Here is a 22,699-nt window from a genome sequence, read left to right as displayed (position 1 = left end):
TTTCAGTCATGCTTTTACTATTAAACAATGTTAGATTGCCACTTCTAGTATGCTAATTAAGATAAAGCTTAACCTTCTGTCCTTCTAACAACAGCTGGAAGAGAATACAGAGATGAATGAGAATATATATGTTCTACAGTATACACTTCCTAATATTCCAGAGTGAACAACTTATCTAAACCGATCTGAGGTATATGAACAGATCAAACTTTTTTAAGCCCCATCATGGGCTATGTACCATGCAAACACTAAAACCACAACTGTACATGCTGAAAGGAGATAATATTTGTATTTCTGCCATAGCGTTAGCTCCACTGCCACTTCATCTCTTTTCCTGTTCTTCTTCCGACGACCTTTCAGTCTGTTTTCAAAAGCCTCCAGTTCAGCCTAAATCAAAAACAAAAACAGTATCATTTTTATTAAATTCGATACATACAGTGACTTGAAATTTTCCACTCAGATGAAAGTAAATCAATGTGCCAAATGTTTTAATAGTAACGGTATATGATAAGTATATTGATTTGATTTTTTTAAAAAACTCCATTACGGACTGTATTCAACAAATTCGGAGTTTAGGTAAGCAGAAAGGGAAATGAGGAGTAACAAAAGAGATTATTTCAGACCGTAAGCCTAACTTTTACACTACTTATTTATTTACTTTTAGTTCTTTGTTTAAAGGTTTTATTTATTTGAGAGAGAGTAAGAGCACAAGTGGGGGTCATGGGTGGGGAGGCGGGTGGGGAGGAACAGAGGGAGAGGGAGAAGCAGACTCCCTGCTGAGCAGGGAGCCTGATGACAATGACAACCCTGAGGCTGTATCCCAGGACCCTGAGATCGAGACCTGAGCCGAAGGCAGATGCTTAACCAACTGAGCCACCCAGGCGCCCCGATACTATTTAATATAGAAACATCTGATTAAATCAGGGTGCCCTAAATATAGACATTAACTTTATACTTCAACACCATTTATCTATTGTGTTACTCTAATATACAGCTTCTAGCAAGTGCTAAGAAATGTCCAGTGAGAATAAAAATATCTATAATTCTAGTTTTTTTACAATGCTGATAATAAACATTAATGGCTTGTATGAAAGAAATTCAAGTGAGTAGGGAAAAAAACTGCCAGATTATCAAGTGTATTAAAGTTTATTAAAAACCGAGTAGAAATTCTTCAGGGGAAAAATGCTTCATGCTTTAAATCAAAATGACAATTTTAGAAAGTAGAATTATATAAAAACTCATCCTAAAAAAGGATAACTGGATGATACTTATTATAAAATGTGGATTCTTATTCTGTTAAGAACTTACTTAACTGTATACAGGATAACGTAACATGACACACTACAGTGCATTTTAACTAAAACATGATAGTCATCAACTAAAATATATATGTAATATCCATGCAAGATTCTGTAATTGTTTATTTAACAGAAGGAATATAAGTTAACCCTTGAGCAATGTAGGGGTCAGGGCTGCTGACCCCACACACAGTCAAAAATCCACATATAACTTTTAACTCCCCAAAAAGTTAACTACCAATAGCCCACTGTTGACTGGAAGCCTTACCGATAACAGTGGATTAACACATATTCTGTATGTTTTATGTATCATATATTGTAGTCTTACAATAAAGTAAGCTAGAGAAAAGAACATGTTACTAAGAAAACCATAAGGAAGAGAAAATACATTTACAGGACTGTACTACAGATAGTGAAAAGAAGCTACATATAAGTGGACCCTCACAGCTTAAACAGATTAAAGCTGTGTTTTTTAAGGGTCAACTGTACAAACTTCAGTTAACACATCCACTACTTTGCCCATAAACCACATTTGAAGATGCCCTAATCCTATACTTAATTTAACACAAAGTAGGATTCTTCAATGAACCAAAACGTCAGAATATTCTCAAGTTGTGGCTGAAATGGAGAACAAGATCAAAATACATTAAAAGCAGCCAAACTTGAGAACTGACAGAGTAAAATAACTAATGCTTTAATAATGACCCACAGTCATCATTTATAGTTTAAATTATGTTCCATACACTCTGTTTAAAAGGTCAGTAATTAGAGAATATATTTAAAATGTCCATCGAAATGGCTTATAAAAAGGGGGAGAAGGTTTACCCTAAACTATTCCTAATAAATTAATCTCCCAGGATTCCAGTCAGCGCATGTTTTAGTGTAATAGCTCTGATAACTTATTTTGGAATATTAGGCAAATCAACTTCATACAACCATATAACATCAGAGGTCATTTTAGCCCACCTTTATTGCTACCTAAATTGTTTCCAGCGTCCTCCCCTGAAGTCATACAAATGTTAATTTCCTCATTCAAAAGGTGAATGAAGAAATTTGCATATAATATACCCTTCTTGCTAAGTATAAACATCTCAAAATGTAAACTAACAAATAATTATATGTCACTATTAGAAAGTTAAACCACTCTTTGGGGTATATGAGCAATATGGTATTTGAGCAAATGGGATATCAGGAATGTAGTTGTTATCTGCTATATAGCAAAGAACAGATAATAATCCTGCATTTAAGAATCTAAAAGGGAAATAAGGCAATATAAAGTAAATGCACTGATTAGTAAACAACACTCATTTTTACAGACAATCTGCAACTGAGCAAAACAGAACTCGAATACTTTTAGGTCAGCGAAGACAGGGGCTCCAAGAGATACCTTAAAATGGATGCTGCCCCACGCCAATCCCCACCCGCCAACCTAGGAGTTAAAACTCTTATCACTAGAGAATGGAAGAGCCTGGCAAGGAAGTAAATTGGGGAATATACAAGATTTCACGCCTCTTCAGAGGTTCAGTATACTTGAACTGAAGTAACTGAGTAAGTGAGTAAAGTAAGGCTAATTTTTGTTTTGTGGGAACTATATTATTTTCAGTCCAGGGAACAGTTGACGGGCTCCAGGTTTGTATGTGGAATATACCTTATGTTTGCATAAAAAGTAACAACGATACAAAGAGACATAAACATTTTGTTTAGTTACCTGTTGTCTTCGTTTTTCCTCTTCAAGAGCAGCTTTGGCTTCTGCTTCTTTTATCTGTTTATAGACATTTAAAAGTGAATTAACATTGTAATCATCAAATTTTATTTAGAATTTTAACATCTTCCCACCCAGGATCCACGAACTCATAACAACTTTTGGTAACTTTATATTGGAAATTACCTGAAGATATGTAAATGTTATACTGAGAAGCGTTACCAAGGTTCTAACAGACTGTGAGGTGACAGGAGGGATAGTGTTATCCTTTATAATAAACATTTCAGCTTAACAATTTAATACATATTAGATCACAATTCAAAGAGTTACAATACTACAAAATGAAATAGTGTTAAAACTGATTTTCATCTCTTGAGTTACCATAATAAGTCTATAATAAGTTATTAAATACCACTCTTTTTCTAGAGTTAAAATTGACCATTTTCCATAAATGCCCCATCTGGAAGAGAATCCTTAGTGTCAAGCAAAATCAAGAGTTTATTCACTAATTGGATTGATGGAAGGAAATAATGACACTAGAGGTAACCCAAAGAGCAAAGAATTCCAAAATCTTACTTTGTATTATTTTAACCTAACTCTCGGGAGGCTTACACTAACAGTAAGATGAACAACTATGTTCTGGAGAACATACACTAACTGGTACAAGGATGGAAAAAAGTACACACTAGACAATAAAGAACACACTTAGGGATTCAAAATAGGACTATAAAACTAGGCTTTCTTGGGGCATCTGGGTGGCTCAGTCGGTGAAGCATCTGCCTTCAGCTCAGGTCATGATCCCAGGGTCCTGCTCAGCAGGGAGTCTGCTTCTCACTCTCCTCCTGGCTTATGCTCACTCTCTCTCTCTCTCTCACTCAAATAAAAAATCTTAAAAAAGAAAAAAACTAGGCTTTCTTATAAAAGCAAAAAAGATGAGATTTTGAGTTCTTTGTAATAAGCACATAAAGTAATGCACAAAATAGGAAAAGGCTGTTAATTAGCATACTAAAAATGACATTTGGGACACCTGGGTGGTTCAGCTGGTTAAGCATCCAACTCTTGATTTCGTCTCAGGTCATGGTCTCAGGGTTGTGAGATTGAGCCCTGTGTAGGTTCTGTGCTCAGTGGGGAGTCTGCCTGAGATTCTCCCTCTCCCTCTGCCCCTCCCCCCTGCCAGTCCCACGCTTGCTTGCATTCTCTCTCTCTAAAATAAATAAATAAATAAATAAATCTTTTTAAAAAATAACATTTAACATGACATTACCTCAGATGCTTTCCGCTTCATTTCCTTGCATGTTGTGTCACATTCTATTGAAATCTGATTTTCACGTACTTTGTTGCACTGCAATTCCTACAAATAACATTTTTTTAAATTTGATTTTAAAAGATTTTTCCCTCAGAGCCCTAACTGTGTGCTGTAAAAAAAGTAAAAAAAGTAAAATATCTGACAGCTTAAGGTTACGCATATTATTTAAATGTCTTGATTCAAACAGTGATCATTCCTTTATTTCCTCCTAACTGGATAAAAGTGAATATGATAAAATTTAAAGCATCCATTTAATAATTATTTATTAAAAGCCACTATCAACTCCTTTTTCATTCTTTATTTTTCTTTATTGTTTTGTGCTATAAAATGCTCCAGAGTAGTGCCACCCAACGCAACTTTCTGAGACAATAACAATGTTCTACATCTGTGCTATCCAACGGAGGAACACTAACTACACACAGCCACTGAAAACTCAAAATGTGGCCAGTGAAATCGAGGAACTGAATGTTTACTACTATTTCATGCTGATTTATTAAAATTCAAATTTAAATAGCTGTACGCGTGCCAACAGGTACACGCAAATGTACTCAACATCATTAATCACCAAGGAAATGCAAATCTAAACCACAATGAGATAATCAACCCACAACTGTTAGAATAACTATAACTGAAAAGCTAATAGATTAACAAGTGTCGACAAGAATATAGGGAAAAAAAAAAAAAAGAAATCTTGTACAGTGTTGGTGTGAATGTAAATTGGTATTGCCAGTATGAAAAACAGTATGCAGGCATCTTAAAAAACTTCAAATAGATCTAGTATGGGTTCTAGCAGTCTTACTCCAGGGTATATATATCCAGGAAATGAAGAGTATCTAAGAAATATCTGTGCTCCAATGTTCAGTGCATCATTATTCACAATAGCCAAGATATGGAAACAAGGTATGTGTCCATCAATGGAAAAATGGATGAAGAAAACATGATCTGCCTACTTATCTACCTATAATGGAATATTATTCAGCCATTAAAAAGAAGAAAATCCCGCCATTTAGGGAACACGGATGAACATGGAGACAATCAGGTAAAGTAAAATAAGACAGATACAGACAGACAAATATTGTATGATCTTACTAATGTGTGGAATCTAAAAAATTAGAACTTAGAAAAGCTAAAATGGGAATGGAAATCGCCAGGAGCTAAGGACAAGGTGAAATGTGGAGAAATTGGTCACTGGGTACAAATTTTCAGTGATAAAATGAATAAGTTCTGAGGAATCTAATATATAGCATGCTTGCTATAATACATATTAAATTTGCTAATAGAGTAGAATGCGTTCTCACCACAAAGAAATGGTAACCAGGTAGTAAATGTTAATTAGCTTGATTGCTGTAATCATTTCACAGTGTGTATGTATAGACAATTATCATGTGTGCATCTTAAATATATACAATTTTTGTCAATTGTGCACCAATAAGGCTAAAAAATATTCAAATAAACAGTCATATGTGGCTAATGGCTATCAACTCATGCAGTTCTAGAGAATTTTCTGGAGAGCTACAAATTTTCCTCTCAACCATTTAATTTTTTAAAGTTTTAAAATTTTGAAAATTGGTCTAAAGCTTAAGTTTGCACTTCAATGCCTCCTTAATGAAACAACAAAAACCTAATCTACTCTTTTCTTGTTGATGTGACAGCAATCCTATAATCAATTTGTGAACCACTCAAATAAGCGGTCCTTATTTTAAAGTCCCAGAATTTGCTTTGTAGATGTTTTATCTACTTTTTTTTTACTGCCAGATATCACTTTTGCTCTAAGTGTATTTGTGTCAATTTCCCCTTTCTTACCACACTCTCAGATACTAATTTTTTTAGTTCAAATTTATCAGAGTTAAGATATATGATCATCAAATTCTATGAGCAAAGTACATATACTTTAGTGAAAACACTTTATAGCATGGAGTTTTATTACTTAGAGGGTTTTTTCTCCACTTTAGTTCTTCATTTTTGGCTGAGGTTGTGATAAACAGAGTCCTCCAAGGATAGTCCAGACAAAGGAAAAATAACATATACAAACATTAAAGACAAAAATAAATATTGTGTTTGCAGATATTAATTCTATCAGCCTGGAAGAGGGATCCTACCTTTCCTCATCCAAAAGGTACTTACAGAGCAACTATTACACACAAAGCACTGAGCTAAGGACAGGGGACACAGTAAGAGAAATAATATAATAATGTAAGTAGTAAACTAATATTAATAGCAGCTATTATTTATTAAACATAGCAATCACTGTGCTAAATGCTATATAAGCATTACCTCTTTTATTCCTTCCAATAAATCTATGTATAAACTCTATTTTATGGATGAGAAAACAAGATTACAGACATCCCTAGAATCACAAAGCTTTTAGTCATGAACCTAGAATAAAGAAAACCAAGGAGAAACAGCATCTAAGTCTTCCCAAGAGAGTCAGGGGAAGGAAGACCTTCCCAAACAAGGAAATGCTTGCCCCAAGTACTAGCAGGATTCTAGTAAATGGAACAGTAAAGGGAAAAAACTTTGCATTTTACAGAAAAGAAAGAATGTCTACATTGCCACAGATTAAAGAGGAGTATAGTATACATGTTAAGGCACATAAGTAACAGAGTCACAGAGATGACTGCTAGAGGATGACAGTGGAGACAAGCAGGCAAAGGTACCATCACAGATTCCTTTGAATGCCAACTCTATATTAATCTACACAAGTTTCTTTTATATGCATATTTCTTCCCATAAATGATGAAGAACCACTGAAGAGCCTAGATTAGGGAAGTATTATGCTTGGGGGCAAGGAAATCTGTTATGAAGCTGTTATCAAAGTCCAAGAAGGAGGTGTTGCCAAAGTCCTAGTGGGTGGCAACTGCACCTGGACTGTAACATGAGATGAGAGAAAATCTGACAGATATCTCAGATTATAAGTGGCTTCACTAAGACTTGATTTTCACATAAAGATGGTCCAATTTATGGGCGACTGGGTGGCTCATTCGGTTAAGTATCTGTCCTCAGCTTCGGTCATGGTCCCAGAGTCCTGAGATCAAGTCCCACATCGGGCTCCCTGCTCAGCCCTCTGTCCCTCACCCTTTGCATGCTCTCTCTCTCTCAGAAAAATAAATAAAATCTCAAAAAAAAAAAAAAAAAAAAAAAAAAAAGATGGTCCAATTTCAATATCTAAAACCTATGGATTCAACTCCAGAAGAGGTCAGGCCTATACATTTAAATTCAGAAGTTATCTACCCCAGGAAGTGATAGTAGGAGCTGTGAAAATAAATCAAAAGCAAAGATCCTCAGTAAAAACAAAAGATTCTCAATAAATATTTGTTGGATGGATGAATACAAGAGTGGCTTTAAAGAAAAGAAAAAGACTAGCTTTAGGGGATGACTGTAAGAACATGAAGAAAAAAAAGGAGTTGCAACTTTAACCAAGATAGCAAAAATCAGAGGTGGATAGTGTGAACAGGGAAGTCCCATAGAAATATTATAGTCCCATAGAAAATATTCTAAAAAATAAGACCTTAAAATCAAAAGGCAAAAAGCCAAGAACTACCAAAACACAATGAAAATTTTTACATAAAAAAGTATTTTCAATAACTTAAAATATTTACCTTTTTTATTCTTTTACAAGGACATCTAAGTTTTACCTTCTGGTTGCAATTAAAGGGACATTCACCAGGATGACACATCTCTTTGCATCTGTGACCACAAGGAAGCTAAAATAAAACCAAAATAAGGCAATCACATATTTACATTCTAGTAAGACTCTGCAAACTCCCCTTCCTCCAACAACTACTTTAAGAGAGAGTCCATTATAATAAGGTCAATCAACCCTGGATAATCTCTAATTTTTCAACTTTTTTCTTTTAGATGTAAATTATTTTAATTACACAGAAATGTTAAATATTCTCCCCAGTTCCACACCAAGAGTGTATCTGACATCACTATTATGGCTGGTTATAGGCATGTGACTATGTTCTGGCCAATGGAATATAAGCTTAAGTGCTTTTGTGCCTTAAAGTATTTCAAAAGCACACATCCATGTTTTTCCCTTCCCAATGTGCTTTAAATGATGACATTTAGAGCAATAATGGGAACCATGTGTCAAAGAGAAGCAGAGCTTCCTGGCTTACTTGGGTTCCTGGATTAATACATGGAGCACGGTGACAACACATCTACCTTCCCTGTATGGTTATATGAGAAAGAAAGAAAACTTCCTTGTCCTTAAGGCATTGTATTGTAATACAACTGCTTAGCCTTTTACTCTAAATCATTTCTCTTTGCCACTACGTTTCAAAACATATTATATAGGTAGCCAAACCAATTCAGTAATTGCTATGATGTCTATGTGCTCCTTATCTTTACTTATTTACTATCTTCTTATCCCAGTCAAGCTTTCAGATGAAACGTTCTGACCTTCATTATATTCAAATCTTATCCAAACTTCAAGAAATGGTTTAAATCACCATAGAAGCATGTTAGGAATTTGGCTATATTTGAACAAATAACAGTAATTATGTAAGAAATACATTTGTAAACTATTGTGACATTGTTTATATGGTCTTAAACTTAAAAAAAAATATTTAGACAACTCATAGATATCCGTCTCTCCAACCAGACTGGGAATAAAAGATACCACTGGTTACTGGTTAAATTCCAAAGTCAGGCTGCTTGGAACTGACGCCCAGCTTCCCTGTTTACCAACTGTGAAACCTTGGGCAAGCCCCTGACTTTTCCGTGCCTCACATATAAAACTGGGAAGAGTAACAGAATTTCGTATAGCTGTTATGAAGATTAAATGTGCTCGATATATTTAGCTATTATAATAAAATATTTATCTATATAAAATAATATATTAGTTGAGGGCAGTCTTCTATTTCTTTGTATCTCTTATACTTATTAACAAAGACACCTTATTAATAGTGGACATCTTAATAAACATCTGAATTCTCCAACTTTTGATCTTTATGATTTAGTAGATTGATCCAACTATTAACTCTACTCACTTTAAAAAAAATTCACAAGTTTTTTCCATTGCCTTTAGTGTCTCTCTAGTGTGCAATTAGATTTCTTTTTCTTTCATTTTTAGCTGAGACATTCATACCAATAATTTGGATCACTCAGACTACATTTTCATCAATCCCATCGTAGGGCTGTGCTGCTGGAATGAGTTCCACACTAGCATTCCTGGACCACTTCAGTTTTGTTTCTCTCTACACCTAGTGAGGCCCTGAACACTGCTTAATGAGCTCAGTATTTATTCACATCAAATACACGCCTCACAGGGTTGTTTAAAGTCTTTGTCTCCTCAACTTCATTCCCACCTTCATTCCTGCCAGTGTCTCTAGCCTGACTTCATGAAGAAGACAAACGTTTGGCATCAGCTGGCCACCTCGTCCCTCTTCTTCTCAAAACATGTCTCTGTAGCCTCTTGCTCTTTCTTTAATCTGTGAGGTAATTACATCAGTCATCTTTTCTAAAAGTAACTAACCACTCTACTTTACTTTAAATCAATAATTCTAAAGGGGAAAGTAAATAGGGAAACCTGTCACAATCAGTAAAGATCTTTTTGAAATTACACAGAATCATGGCTATAATGTTCTATCTTTTCAGTGTGTTGGGGGTTGAGGAAAAGCTAAAAACCACTGGTTTGGATATTATATCTTTCTGCCTCCTAAAAGACCTCATGGTCACTCTTCACAATTTCACTACCGTCTTGAAAGTCTCTCTTGTCTCTGGCTGAATCTTCTGCCTTCAAAATGCATCTCTTTTTTCTGAATACTACATTTGATCCTGTTACCCCACCTAACAATTCTTGCATAAATCTCCATGCCTTTCACCTCCACTGTTAGTGAAAGATACAGAAGACATAAACTGGGATGGCTGCCTGGCTCATTACAATTTTCTCATGGACATGGCTACGTTATCCATTCCAGTCTCTTGTCTTTTGCTTCCTATGCCAAGGGATCCCTTCGACCTAAGGGGGCCAATCAGATTTTCTCTCCTGATAATCTGAAAACTAAATAGAAAGAGGTGGTGGTTTGAACAGTCATCTCAGGAAAGAGCCCCCTGAGCTCCTGCTGGAAAGCCCCTGGGAGCTGCCCAGATCCTGCCCTTCCTAAAGTTTGCTGTACAGCATTTCCTTCAGAATCTATGAACTGGTCCCCAGTATCCTCCAAATATATCTTCTTTTTGTGATAAGTTAATGAAACTGATTACTCTAGCTTGCAAGGAGAACTGAAACTCATCCAGAAGTATAATATGCTGGTATCCAATACCTGTCCCACAGACAAAAATAATGCCATTAATCCGGAAAAAGTATTAAAAATCACTAGTAATCTGGAAAATGTAAATTAAAATCACGAGATGTCACAAGACTGGCAAAAATTTAAAACTCTGACAATACCAAGTGTTGGCAAGGATATGCCATGACAGGAACTTTAAAATACTGGTGGTAAATCAGGAAATTTACCGGCAGTAAATTGTACAACTATTTTGGAAATCCATGACAGTAAGTTGAAATTATACATTCCCTGTGACCAAGCAATGGCACTGCTATACGCCTAGAGAAATCTATACGCACATATATTAGAATGCACAAACAAGAATGTTCATAGCAGTATTTTGGAATTGGAAACAAGCTCATAAAATATGAGTTTGGAACTGGAAACAACTCAAATATCTACCCACACTAAAGCAAATACAATAAACCAAACTCTACTCATACAATGGAAATAAGACTACAGCCACATGCAATAAACATGACAAGCATAATGGAGAGCAAACTAAGGTCACAAAAGTTCGTACTTTTCTTGAACTTTTAATATAAAATTAAGCAAACAATATTGTTTTCAGATACAAATATAAGTAGTAAAAACCATAAATAAAAGCAAGGAAATAATTACTATTAAAGGCAGATGGAGGTAACATGTAAGATAGAAGGGGGGAACCACAGTCAGACAGGGACTATGGTAGACTTCTGAAGTGCAGCTATACTGTATTTTTTGACCTCGGTGAAGCTATGTGGTGTTGACTTTTTAACTATTAGTTAAACTGTCCATATATGTACCGTGTACTTTTGAATAAGTAGTAATTTCACTGTTTAAAAAAACCGGATGTGCAAGTGTGTATTATCTCAAAAGTCAGCTTATACAGAGCTGAAAAGTAGTTCCAAAGGAAGCTGATTAAAATGCATAACATATAATGACTTATCTTCATTACAGACTTCACACCAAAAAATAAAGGTTTTTCTAAAACATCCAACCTTGATATTCATTTAAAGATGAGATGTCCTACTCTTTCCATTCAATGTGGGATGGTTTTCTTCTACTCCACTCAGCCCTTAACATCATTCTGCTAATACCTGCACATGTCATTTCAAATGCCTTACCAATAACCAATGCTATCTAGTTCAAAATGTTCCATTTTAATCCCAACAATTAAAAAATCTCTTTAAAAATAATTAAAGAAAGCCTGCAAAACAATATGGATAAAGACCCATCCCATCATCCATAGCTAGCACATACATAGCACTAACCATATATTAAGACATTTACATGTTCTTAACTCATTAATACTCAGCACTCAGACCTGAGTAGTATTATTGCCCCCATTTTATACATGAACAATTTGAGTTACAGAGACATTAAATAATTTGCTCAAGTAAAAAATAGAAAGGCTTCAGGGCGCCTGGGTGGCACAGCAGTTAAGCGTCTGCCTTCGGCTCAGGGTGTGATCCCGGCGTTATGGGATCGAGCCCCACATCAGGCTCCTCCGTTGGGAGCCTGCTTCTTCCTCTCCCACTTCCCCCTGCTTGTGTTCCCTCTCTCGCTGGCTGTCTCTATCTCTGTCGAATAAATGAATAAAATCTTTAAAAAAAAAATAGAAAAGCTTCATAGGGATGATAAAACCAAAATCAGAAATAATTTTTAAAAGTAGAATTATATGCATGGAGCACAGTTTAAAGGTGCAGTTCTTCATGGTATCTTTATATTTTCTTTTTGTTAAATTCAAACCAGTCCAGAAGATATAGACGGTATGTATCAGAGAATCAGTGGAGCTAGAAGGATATGTCTATACCACTTCCACAGTTCAGTGTCATTCACATTCAATAAACATTTACCAGCTGCCTAATGTGTACAAATAGGGAACAAGGGACTGGATACAAAGATAAATATGACATAGTGCCTGTCCCCAAGAAATCTATTGTATAGGGAAGGGAGAAGAAAGTAAACAAGAATTTATCAATATGTCAGAATTTATCATAATCCCATACCCTAACTCCAAGTACAAGATATCTACTGCAGATTCAAAGTGACACAGTTCTTGGTTGATCCTAAATATGACTTGATTCTATAGCTTAGTGGGTCTCAAAACTGTGATGCCAGACCAACAATATCACTATTACATATAAGATTAGAAATGCAAATTCTTGGGCCCCTACTCCAGGCCCTCAAAATCACAAATATTCGGGCAGGGCCCATTAATCTGTTTTAAGAAGCCCTTGAACTGATTGAGAAGTACTGCTGTAGTCTTACTAATGTCCAGAAGCCATAAACTAGAATAAGTTCTATTAGACAAGGATATTCACCTGTCCAATCTTAGACTGTTTCGAACTATAACAGCTACTTGGATTGTTCCCAAACTAAGGCTATTTCTTTCAAGAAAACCCAAGGAGACTCTAGCAATACTAGGGGCTCCAGACTGGCCTAGAATCCAAAAATCATGAGCATGGAAAACAAATCTTTAAATCAACTGATCACTCATCTAGTCCCACCAAATATCGTGACATTATCACAACTGAATCACAGCCAAGGAAATGCTAAACTGCAAATTAGCAATCCCTAAATTTAATTTTGTTATCTCTAACTACAATCTCATACCAAGTTACCCAATCAGAATAAAATTATAACATTGTCAACCACTTATTACCTGGAATCTAATTTGAACAGAAGAAAATTTATTTTAACAAGGAAAAAGTTAGGATTTCAAGAAATCAGAAAATTAAATTTGAACTATCCCAATGCCCTTAGTTACACTTATATAACAAAGACAGGCTTATTAATCATTTATTGCTTGAAATGGTCTCCCTTTTTATAATCTTACATAACTTTTAAAATACTCAAGCTCAAAGCAGAAATCCATAAAAAGTGCCCAAAGTTTTAGTTAAAGGAAAATATTGTTAACAAAAAGGTATATCATTAATCAAAGAGCACGACTACTATATTTAAAGCTTTGTCGTCATCTCTCCCTGACTCCAAACAGGATGAGAAACAGTTACGTGCATAAAGACAAAGAACTAAAAGTGGTACTATTGGTACATCTGTAAGTCAAAAGGATTCCTTTATAGATGTCCAACCAAATCAAATAACTGTCACTGTCCTACCTCCAACAACAAAAAAGGGAATACTCTGACTTTTAAATTGACCAATTATAGATGGACCACTTTGGTTTCTCAGATTATCACCCAGATAAATCATCAGTTTTTACCTTTACACTCTGAACAATTTTTCTGAACTATTTTTGATACTTTCAGTATAAATACAATGTATATACAAGCATCAGAATCTTCAAAAATAAAACTTTTATTTATATAAGTGCTTTATATTAAAGATAATAATGAATTTAAAGTACACACACACACATCTGCTTTTTAAATAACCTTCTATGGATTTACTGTCTAACTGCCTATGAACCACACAATCCTTCATCTGTTTTAAGGGGTGGGGGGGGGTAAGCATTAATTCAATACTTTATCACATGAAGTATATAAGCTATCTTTAAAACTGCTTTTAAAAAATCTTCAAAGGGTCATTCCTAGTTCTCATACCCCAAATTTCATAAAGAGATGTACATCTATGGTCAATATATTACATTTTTACAGACATCAATCCCATGTTCCTTTTTGGACCCACATTTCTAGTAGGTTCAGAAAAGACCTGAAATAATAAGACCAAGAAGAAAAGAGAAAATCCATGAGAAACAATGCCCAAGAAATACAACTTAAAAGGTTCTATTAAAGCTTACCTCTTTAGGACACTGATTTTTGCAACAACTAAGGAGGTTCTTTTCATTTACATCGGCTGTGGTTATTTTTCTAAAAATAAGAGGAAGTTTTGATGACATTCAAACCAAAGTCCATTTTACAGCAGAATCTCTCTAAAAATAATTTCCAACATATCCATAAAATTGTCTTATTTATTTCATTTTTTTCTTGAAAAATATTTTAATTATGTATCATCTGTAACAACTGTCTTCAAATTACTTACCTGGTCTGATACCTGAAACCTTCCAGCCCTTTTTCTATCACCAACAAATCAAATGCCAAAAGGGCAATCACTGCAAAAAGTAAGTATAAAACCCACACAAAATATCATCTGTGCCTGGCCTTTCTTTAATAGTTCCTGCTATGAAGGAGCGCCTGGGTGGCCCAGTCCCTTAAGCATCTGACTCTTGATTTCAGCTCAGGTCATGATCTCAGGATGAGAGAATCAAGCCTCATTCATGTGGGGCTCCATGCTCAGCCCAGAGTCTGCTGGAAATTCTCTCTCCCTCTGCCCCTTCCCCCACTTGCCCTCGTGCACTCACTCTCTTTCAAATAAATGGGTAAAATCTTTTTAAAAAATAGTTTACTATTAACTTCTCCTGTATGGCAATCATTCATAACTATCATCTTCCTAAACCTTTTACATAAAAGATTAAAAACTAATGGCTCAATATATTACTTAAAAACTGACACAGAAAATGCTCACCCAGGTTTTTTTTAAGTTTTTATTTAAATTCCAATTAGTTACATAAACTGTAATATTAGTTTCAGGCGTACAATATCATGATTCCACACTTCCACAGAACACCCAGTGCTCATCACAACAAGTGCACTCCTTAATCCCCATTACCTGCTCCCCCCGTCCCGTCCCCCATAACCATTAGTTTGTTCTCTATAGTTAAGAGTCTGTTTCTTGGTTTGCCTCTCTCTTTTTTTCCGTATGCTTGTTTGTTTTGTTTCTTAAAGAACAACAGAAAAAAAAAATTACTTCGAATTGAAGAATTTAGTAAGCTTATTTTAGGAAAGCTTTTTTAGTTGTTTTTGTAAGCTATCAATGTTAGAAATGGATTCATTTTAGATTTGATCATTTTAGATCAGTCTGTGTGCTTTTATATTTGACTTGGTGGGTAACTCAGGAAAAGTCACAAGCACCAACGAATAAAACTTTTTCACAGATAGTTAAATATAACCACAATAGACACTGCATAAATCAGTAACTAGTGACACCCTTAAAATCCCTATCGCATGTAGGTCACTATTCTCTTCCCATTACCTTTCTTCTACTTCTACTTTTGATTCTTTCTTTTCCTGCTTATTTCCCTTTTTAGACATAATTGCCAAAATACACCATAAGTTTAGCCTAACTAACGTCAAAACTATTATCTTAAGTATATGTATAAATTAGCATAAATGTACTCTAAGGTAACATATGCAATTTTCTTAGCAAAAATTCACTTAATAATATCACAAAGTCTTTATACTGGCTCTATTAAAAGTCATATTTTCATTCTTACAAGTATGGTGCTCACCTCTGAATTTTTTTTTTTTTAAGATTTTATTTATTTATTTGACAGAGAGAGAGCACACAGGGGGAGAAGAGGGGGAGTAGAAGAGGGAGAAGCAGTCTCCTCACTGAGCAAGAAGTCCAATGCGGGACTCGATCCCAGGACTCTCAGATCTGAGCCAAAGGCAGACGCTTAACCAACTGAGCCACCCAGGTGCCCCAGCTCACCTCTGAACTTAAGACTTAGTATCATTTTGTTCTTGTCATTTTATAATTAGGAATATATATTAGAAATATACATTAGGAATATATATTAGAAATATAATTAGGAATAAACTAATTTTCCAACACTTGTATCTTTTATATCTAATTTCTATAGAAGAAATTACATGAAGCATGGGGCGCCTGGGTGGCGCAGTCGTTAAGCATCTGCCTTCGGCTCAGGGCGTGATCCCAGTGTTCTGGGATCGAGCCCCACATCAGGCTCCTCCGTTGGGAGCCTGCTTCTTCCTCTCCCACTCCCCCTGCTTGTGTTCCCTCTCTCGCTGGCTGTCTCAGTCAAATAAATAAATAAATAAATAAATAAAAGAAATTACATGAAGCAGAAAAGGACTAAAAAAAAAGATAACATGAAATAATTCACTGAATTGAAAGTAAATGAAATTATTATAATGAATATTGAGTCTGAAAAATTCTCTATAAAAACATATACATCGTGTTTTTGGAAGGCTTTTAAAAAGAGAATTACTAAGGTATAATACAGAACACAATAATGTACACATTTAAAGTGGAAAATCTGGTAAGACTTGGCATATGTTTACATCCAAGAAACCATCACCACAATCAAGATAACAGATATACCCATCACCCTCAAAAGTTTCCTGGGTCCCCTTGGAATCTCTTTATATTGCCATGCAGAAGCTTTTTATTTTGATGAAGTCCCAATAGTTTATGTCTGCTTTTGTTTCTCTTGCCTCAGGAGACATATCTACTAAGAAGTTGCTACTGCCAGTGTTAAAGAAGTTACTGCCTATGTTCTCCTCCAAGATATTAATGGATTCCTGACTCACATTTAGATCTTTAATCAATTTTGAATTTATTTTTGTGTATGGTGTGAGAAAGTGGTCCAGTTTCATTCTTTTGCATGTTGCTTTCCAGTTTTCCCAATACCATTTGTTGAAGAAACTATCTTTTTTCCATTGGATATTCCTTCCTGCTCTGTAGAAGATTAACTGGCCATATATTTGTGGGTTCATTTCTGTGTTTTCTATTCTGTTCCCTTGATCTATGTGTCTATTTTTGTGCTAGTACCATACTGTTTTGATTACCAAAGCTTTGTAATATAACTCAAAGTCTGAAATTGTGATGTCTCTAGCTTTGCTTTTCTTTTTCAAGGTTGCTTTGGCTATTGGGGGTCTTTCATGGTTCCATACAAATTTTAGATTGTTTTAGCTCTGTAAAAAATGCTGGTGGAATTTTAGTAGGGGTTGCATTAAATGGGTAGACTGCTTGGGTAATACAGGCATCTTAACAATATTTGTTCTTCCAATCCTGGCGCATGAGATGTCTTTCCATTTCTTTGTGTCATCTTCAATTTCTTCATCAGTGTTTTATAGTTTTCAGAACACAGGTCTTTCACCTCTTTGGTTAGGTTTATTCCTAGGTATCTTATGGTTTTTGGTGCAAATGTAAATGGGACTGATTCCTTGATTCCTCCTTCTGCTGTATCATTATTGGTGTATAGAAATGCAAACAGATTTCTGTACATTGATTTTGTATCCTGTGACTTTACTGAATTCATTTATCAGTTCTAGCAGTTTTTTGGTGGACCTCTTGGGTTTTTTCTACAGTATACCATGCCATCTTTAAATAGTGAAAATCCAACTTCTTCCTTGCCAGTCTGGATGCCTTTTATTTCTTTTTGTTGTCTTATTGCTGTGGCTAGTACTATTTTGAATAGAAGTGAGGAGAGTGGATATCCCTGTCTTGTTCCTGACCATAGAGGAAAAGCTCTCAGTTTTTCCCCAATAAGCATATTAGCTGTGGGTTTTTCATATATAGCCTTCATCATACTGAGGTATGTTCCCTCCAAGTCTACTCTGTTGAGGGTTTTTATTACGAATGGATGTTGTATTTTGTCAAATGCTTTTTCTGCATCTATTGAAAGGATCATATGGTTCCAATCCTTTCTTCTATTAATGTGGTGTATCATACTGATTGATTTGTGAATACTGAACCATGCTTGCTGCCCAGGAATTAATCCCACTTGATAATGGTGAATGATTTTTTTTTTAATATTGGATTCAGTTTGCTGTATTTTGAGAATTTCTGCATCTATGTTCATCAGGAATACTGGCCTATAGTTCTCTTTTTTAGTGATATCTTTATCGGTTTTGATATCAGGGTAATGCTGGCCTCACAGAATGAATTTGAAAGTTTTCCTTCCTTTTCTATTTTTTGGAAGAGTTTGAGAAGAACAGTTATTAACTCCTCTCTAAATGTCTGGTAGAATTTTGTAAAACCATCTTGTCCTGGACTTTATTTTTTTTAAGTTTTTAAAAAAATTATTAACATACAACGTATTATTTGTTTCAGGGGTACAGATCTGTGATTCATCAGTCTTACACAATACACAACGCTCACCACAACATACGCCCTCCGCAATGTCCATCACGCAGCCACCCCATCCCTCCCACCTCTACTTGGTCCTGGACTTTTGTTTCTGGGGAGTTTTTCAATTACTGATTCAATTTCTTTGCTGGTTACCAGTATGTTCAAGTTTTCTATTTCTTCCTGTTTTGGTTTTGGTAGTTTATATGCTTCTAAGAATGTATCTGTTTCTTCTAGTTGCTCAATTTATTGGCATAGAGTTTTTCATTATACTCTAATTGTTTGTATTTTTGTGATATTGGTTGTTATTTCTCCTCATTTGTGATTTTATTTATTTGGGTCCTTTCTCTTTTCTTTTTGATTAAGTCTCGTTAGAGGTTTATCAATTTTATTAATTTTTTTTTCAAAGAACCAGCTCCTTATTTCATTGATCTGTTCTATTTTATTTTCTATATCATTTATTTCTGCTCTAATCTCTATTATTTCCTTCCTTCTGTGGGCTTTAGGCTTCATTTATTGTTATTTTTCTAGTTCCTTTTCTATTTTTCTAGGTGTAAGGTTAGGTTGGTTATTTGAGATTTTTCTTGCTTCTTGAGGTAGGCCTGTATTGCTATATTCTTCCCTCTTAGGACGGCTTTTGCTACATCCCAAAGGTTTTGGACCATTGTGTTTTCATTTTCACTTGTTTCCATTATTTTTTTTTTTTTTATTTCTTCTTTGGTTTCCTGGTTGACCCATCATTGTTTAATAGCATGCTCTTTAACCTCCATTTATTTGTGGTTTTTCCAGATTTTTTTTCTTGTGGTTGACTTCTAGTTTCATAGCGTTGTGGTCAGAAAAGGTGCATGATATGACTTTAATCTTTTTGTAGTTGTTGAGGCCTCTTTTGTAACCTAATGTATGATCTATTCTGAAGAATGTTCAATGTACACTTGAAATGAATGTGTATTCTGCTGAAAAACATATACTTCAAATCCTATAACCTCCACATAACTAGAAGATACAAATTTCTGAATTTTCTACAAATTTCAAAATTACCTTTAAGTAGAAAAATAAATACCAATTCATAGCAGAGCTATTTCTCAAGCTCCCTAAGCAAATCATTTCAGAGAACCAGCAGAGTTCTGGAAAAACTGAGCAGAAAAGAGAAGAGGGCAACTGAGCTAACATCACACCAGAAAGAGAAAGTCCACCCAGATGTGAAAAAGTCTTGGTATATCAGAGCACTAACTATGGGAAGAAACTTTAAAAGCTGCACAAGAATCAAGGAGCCAATCTTGGAAAGGCAACACTTTGGAAAAGAAGGTAAAAAGGTAAAGTCACCCTTTGGAAACTACATGACAAAGGGAAAAAGAAGGAAGAAAGAGAAATTTAGGCCCTGCAAGACCAAAAAGAAAACCTCTTTCCTCAGTATCACTCATTAATAAAGCGAAATTGCCCTCTTCACTCTCCCTACCAAAGTTCTAAAGCTAAAGTAGTATCTTATTCTTAAAATTTCAACAAAATAGTTCTCATATTTAAAAAGAATAAAATTTGACATCTCCAATTTAACAAAACATAAGCCTAGAATATAAATGACAAAAACAAATTTAAGTTAATATTCACAGCTATTTTTCAAAAACTACTTATGTTCAAAAAATCAGAAACAAAGTCATATTCCCAAATTTAACTGCAGGAAAATACACTTACAAAGAGCTCACTTTACAAAATTGGGTGAATGGAGCTCAACAAGTTAGTAAATTATGTTAGATCGTAATTAAGTAGAAAAAAATGGGGATTTTTTTCCCCTCCACATAATCCACAAGCAAAAACATGCATTTTATAAGTGTACATTTTTTAAATAAAGAAAATATAGAAATCATAGCCTAGTATGACAAATGCCATAACAGCTACATTTGTAATAAAAGACTATAATTTTAAAATTATGCCTCAGTAACTATGTGCACATCAACTTTTCATCCAACAAAATTCTAGTTTGACACTGTTACTTGAGCAATCTGCTATTGGAATGTTTCTATATTTTTTAAAGCAGTGATACAACTTTTTTCCTTAAAAAATCTTATACAGAATCCCCAAATGGAAAAAAAAGCATAATTGTCTTTGAAATCAGAGTTATGTATCTAGAAGGTGAAGTGTTCTACATTTCTTTCTACATTTCAGGTCTCTCTCCCAGAAAATCTAGGCTTCTAGCATCTACAGGTGACACCGAACAATATTCCTTAAAGTACTCTTTATAGGGTTCTGAATTAAATAAAGATACTGGTTAAAAATAATTATAGTAAAACCAGAATATTTCTTCAGTCCACTTACCTACATTCCACATATAGGCTTGTGATCTTGCAGTGACATTTTATTCTAAGCATCTGAACACAAGGAGGACATTCTCCAGGGTGACACGGCAAAACACATGGATGGGGACAACCCAGGGGCCGTGATTTAGAGCACCCTTCTTCACACTGAAGGCATTCTGGGCCAGCCTGATAGGTAGTAAGGAAACAAATAATCTAAGTACAGAAGTCTAACATTTCTATACATTAAAATTATAAAATTTACGTATCCCATTAAAAGAAAGTACTTTTGCAGCTCTTAGGCATACAGTTAATAAAATGACGCATGCTTTCACTCTTTTAAAAATATTTAAAATGAAAAATATACATATTCAAAATGAAGAACAGCAAGATTATCAATATGACCACTATTCACAAAGATTTTTATGCCTACAAAAATCAAACTGCCTCATCTTGAAATTGTACTTGATTACAAGTATTCCCACTAAAAATGTAAATTACTTCCTAAAGAATAGTCTGTAGCAGAAAAAAAATAAAACATTGTAAATTCATTTCCAGCCAACAAACATGATCACCACCAAACTAAAGAAATCAACATTCTGTTAATACATAAATAAAAATTCCCAAAGCATTCAATGTTCTGGATACACTGCTCTCATCTTGCCAAAGAGAAACATACATAGAGGGGAAAAAGGAGAATGACCAGCAGCTTATGTTTTAAAGCACTTCAGTGGACCAAAATTATGTCACATTTACAAATAAATGTACTTCAATGTAACTCAACTCTAGTAATTTAATAATTTAACTACCATTTACCTACTAACGAAATTTAAAAATTGTTATTGCAGGCTATTATTTATCTTCACATGTCATATGTGAGATAAAGAAAGCTACAGACATGAACAAAAAGTCTTAAAGTTTAAAAATTTTGTTATCATTCCGAAGTATAACCATGATTACAAGAGTGATTACGTCAATAAAAATCTAAGCTATTTTTGACATATACGATTAAAAAGGAAAAGTGTTTCAATTATGAAACATTCTTCTATAAATAATTTCTATTTTTTATTTTTAAAAGTATATTCATTTATTCTACACACTTTCAGCATCATACGCCAGGAATTATTCACACGCTGGGAATATGGAAAATGGGAGAGACCCCTGACCTAAGAAACTAAAATTTAAATGGGGGAGGTAAAGAATAAGAGAATGTCTTCAAAAATACTCTGAAAAAAGATAAAGCATGTTAACAGGAGCAATAAGACGGAAGCCTATCTGATAAAGCTCATGTTTGAACAGAATATATAAAGGAGAGAGCCATAAGAATGTAGAGTCCCAGAGAAAAGAACACTAAGTGCAAGGGCTCTGATGTAGAACAAATTTGGAATATTCCAGAAATAGCAAGAACAGAAGCAGAAATGAGCAAGTGAGTGATAAGTGAAGAGATGGGAAAGGTAGTCAGAAGTTAGATCATTATAAAGCCTTATAGGCCGTCACAAGGCACTTGGATTTTATCCTGAGAGTAACTGAAAGCTACTGATGGGTTTTGAGCAGGGAGATGACACAAGTGACTTGCATTTTTTTTTTAACTTATATTTTTAAAAGATGAGTCTAGCTGATACAGTAAGACAAAAGTGGGAGTAGAGAAGTTGTCTGGGAGACTACTACAGGCATCTCTAGGGAAGAGATGATGGCGGCCTGGATGAGGATGTTAGTGGTAGAGGTTATAAGAAATGGTCAGATTCAGGGATGTAATTTGAAGATAAACATGACAAGGTATGTTGTGAGACAAGGATAATGAAGAAATAAATCAAGCAATGTTCCTGTCTTTCATCTGCAGAATGGGGTAAAACTGGTAATACAACTTTCTGAAATGGGAAAGACTAGGAGAAAGATAGGCAATGAATGTCAAAATATGCAAATATAACCAAAGATGACACACACAGTCTGTTTCACTT

The 22,699-nt window shown here is 34.7% G+C and overlaps 1 protein-coding gene across 5 annotated transcripts in view; it reads right to left on the bottom strand.

Annotated features, from left to right (window-relative positions):
* Positions 1 to 18: 18 nt before the first annotated feature.
* NFXL1 (nuclear transcription factor, X-box binding like 1) overlaps positions 19 to 22,699 on the bottom strand; it is a 66,643-nt gene continuing 43,962 nt past the window's right edge. For all 5 annotated transcript variants that reach the window (XM_034671866.1, XM_011222035.3, XM_019797254.2 and 2 more), the window contains exons 18-23: positions 20,764 to 20,930; positions 14,321 to 14,390; positions 7,906 to 8,010; positions 4,265 to 4,351; positions 3,007 to 3,060; positions 19 to 387 (exon numbers count right to left, since the gene is read on the bottom strand). In XM_034671866.1, coding sequence (XP_034527757.1) covers positions 214 to 387; positions 3,007 to 3,060; positions 4,265 to 4,351; positions 7,906 to 8,010; positions 14,321 to 14,390; positions 20,764 to 20,930 — 657 coding nt within the window. In that variant the 3' untranslated portion in view covers positions 19 to 213. The remainder of the gene's footprint in view (positions 388 to 3,006; positions 3,061 to 4,264; positions 4,352 to 7,905; positions 8,011 to 14,320; positions 14,391 to 20,763; positions 20,931 to 22,699) is intronic.

The sequence above is a fragment of the Ailuropoda melanoleuca genome, chromosome 11 (assembly GCF_002007445.2).
Source record: "Ailuropoda melanoleuca isolate Jingjing chromosome 11, ASM200744v2, whole genome shotgun sequence".
Taxonomy (NCBI): Eukaryota; Metazoa; Chordata; class Mammalia; order Carnivora; family Ursidae; genus Ailuropoda; species Ailuropoda melanoleuca.
The sequence above is the reverse complement of the archived record's forward strand: the minus strand, read 5'-3'. Positions and strand labels throughout refer to the sequence as shown.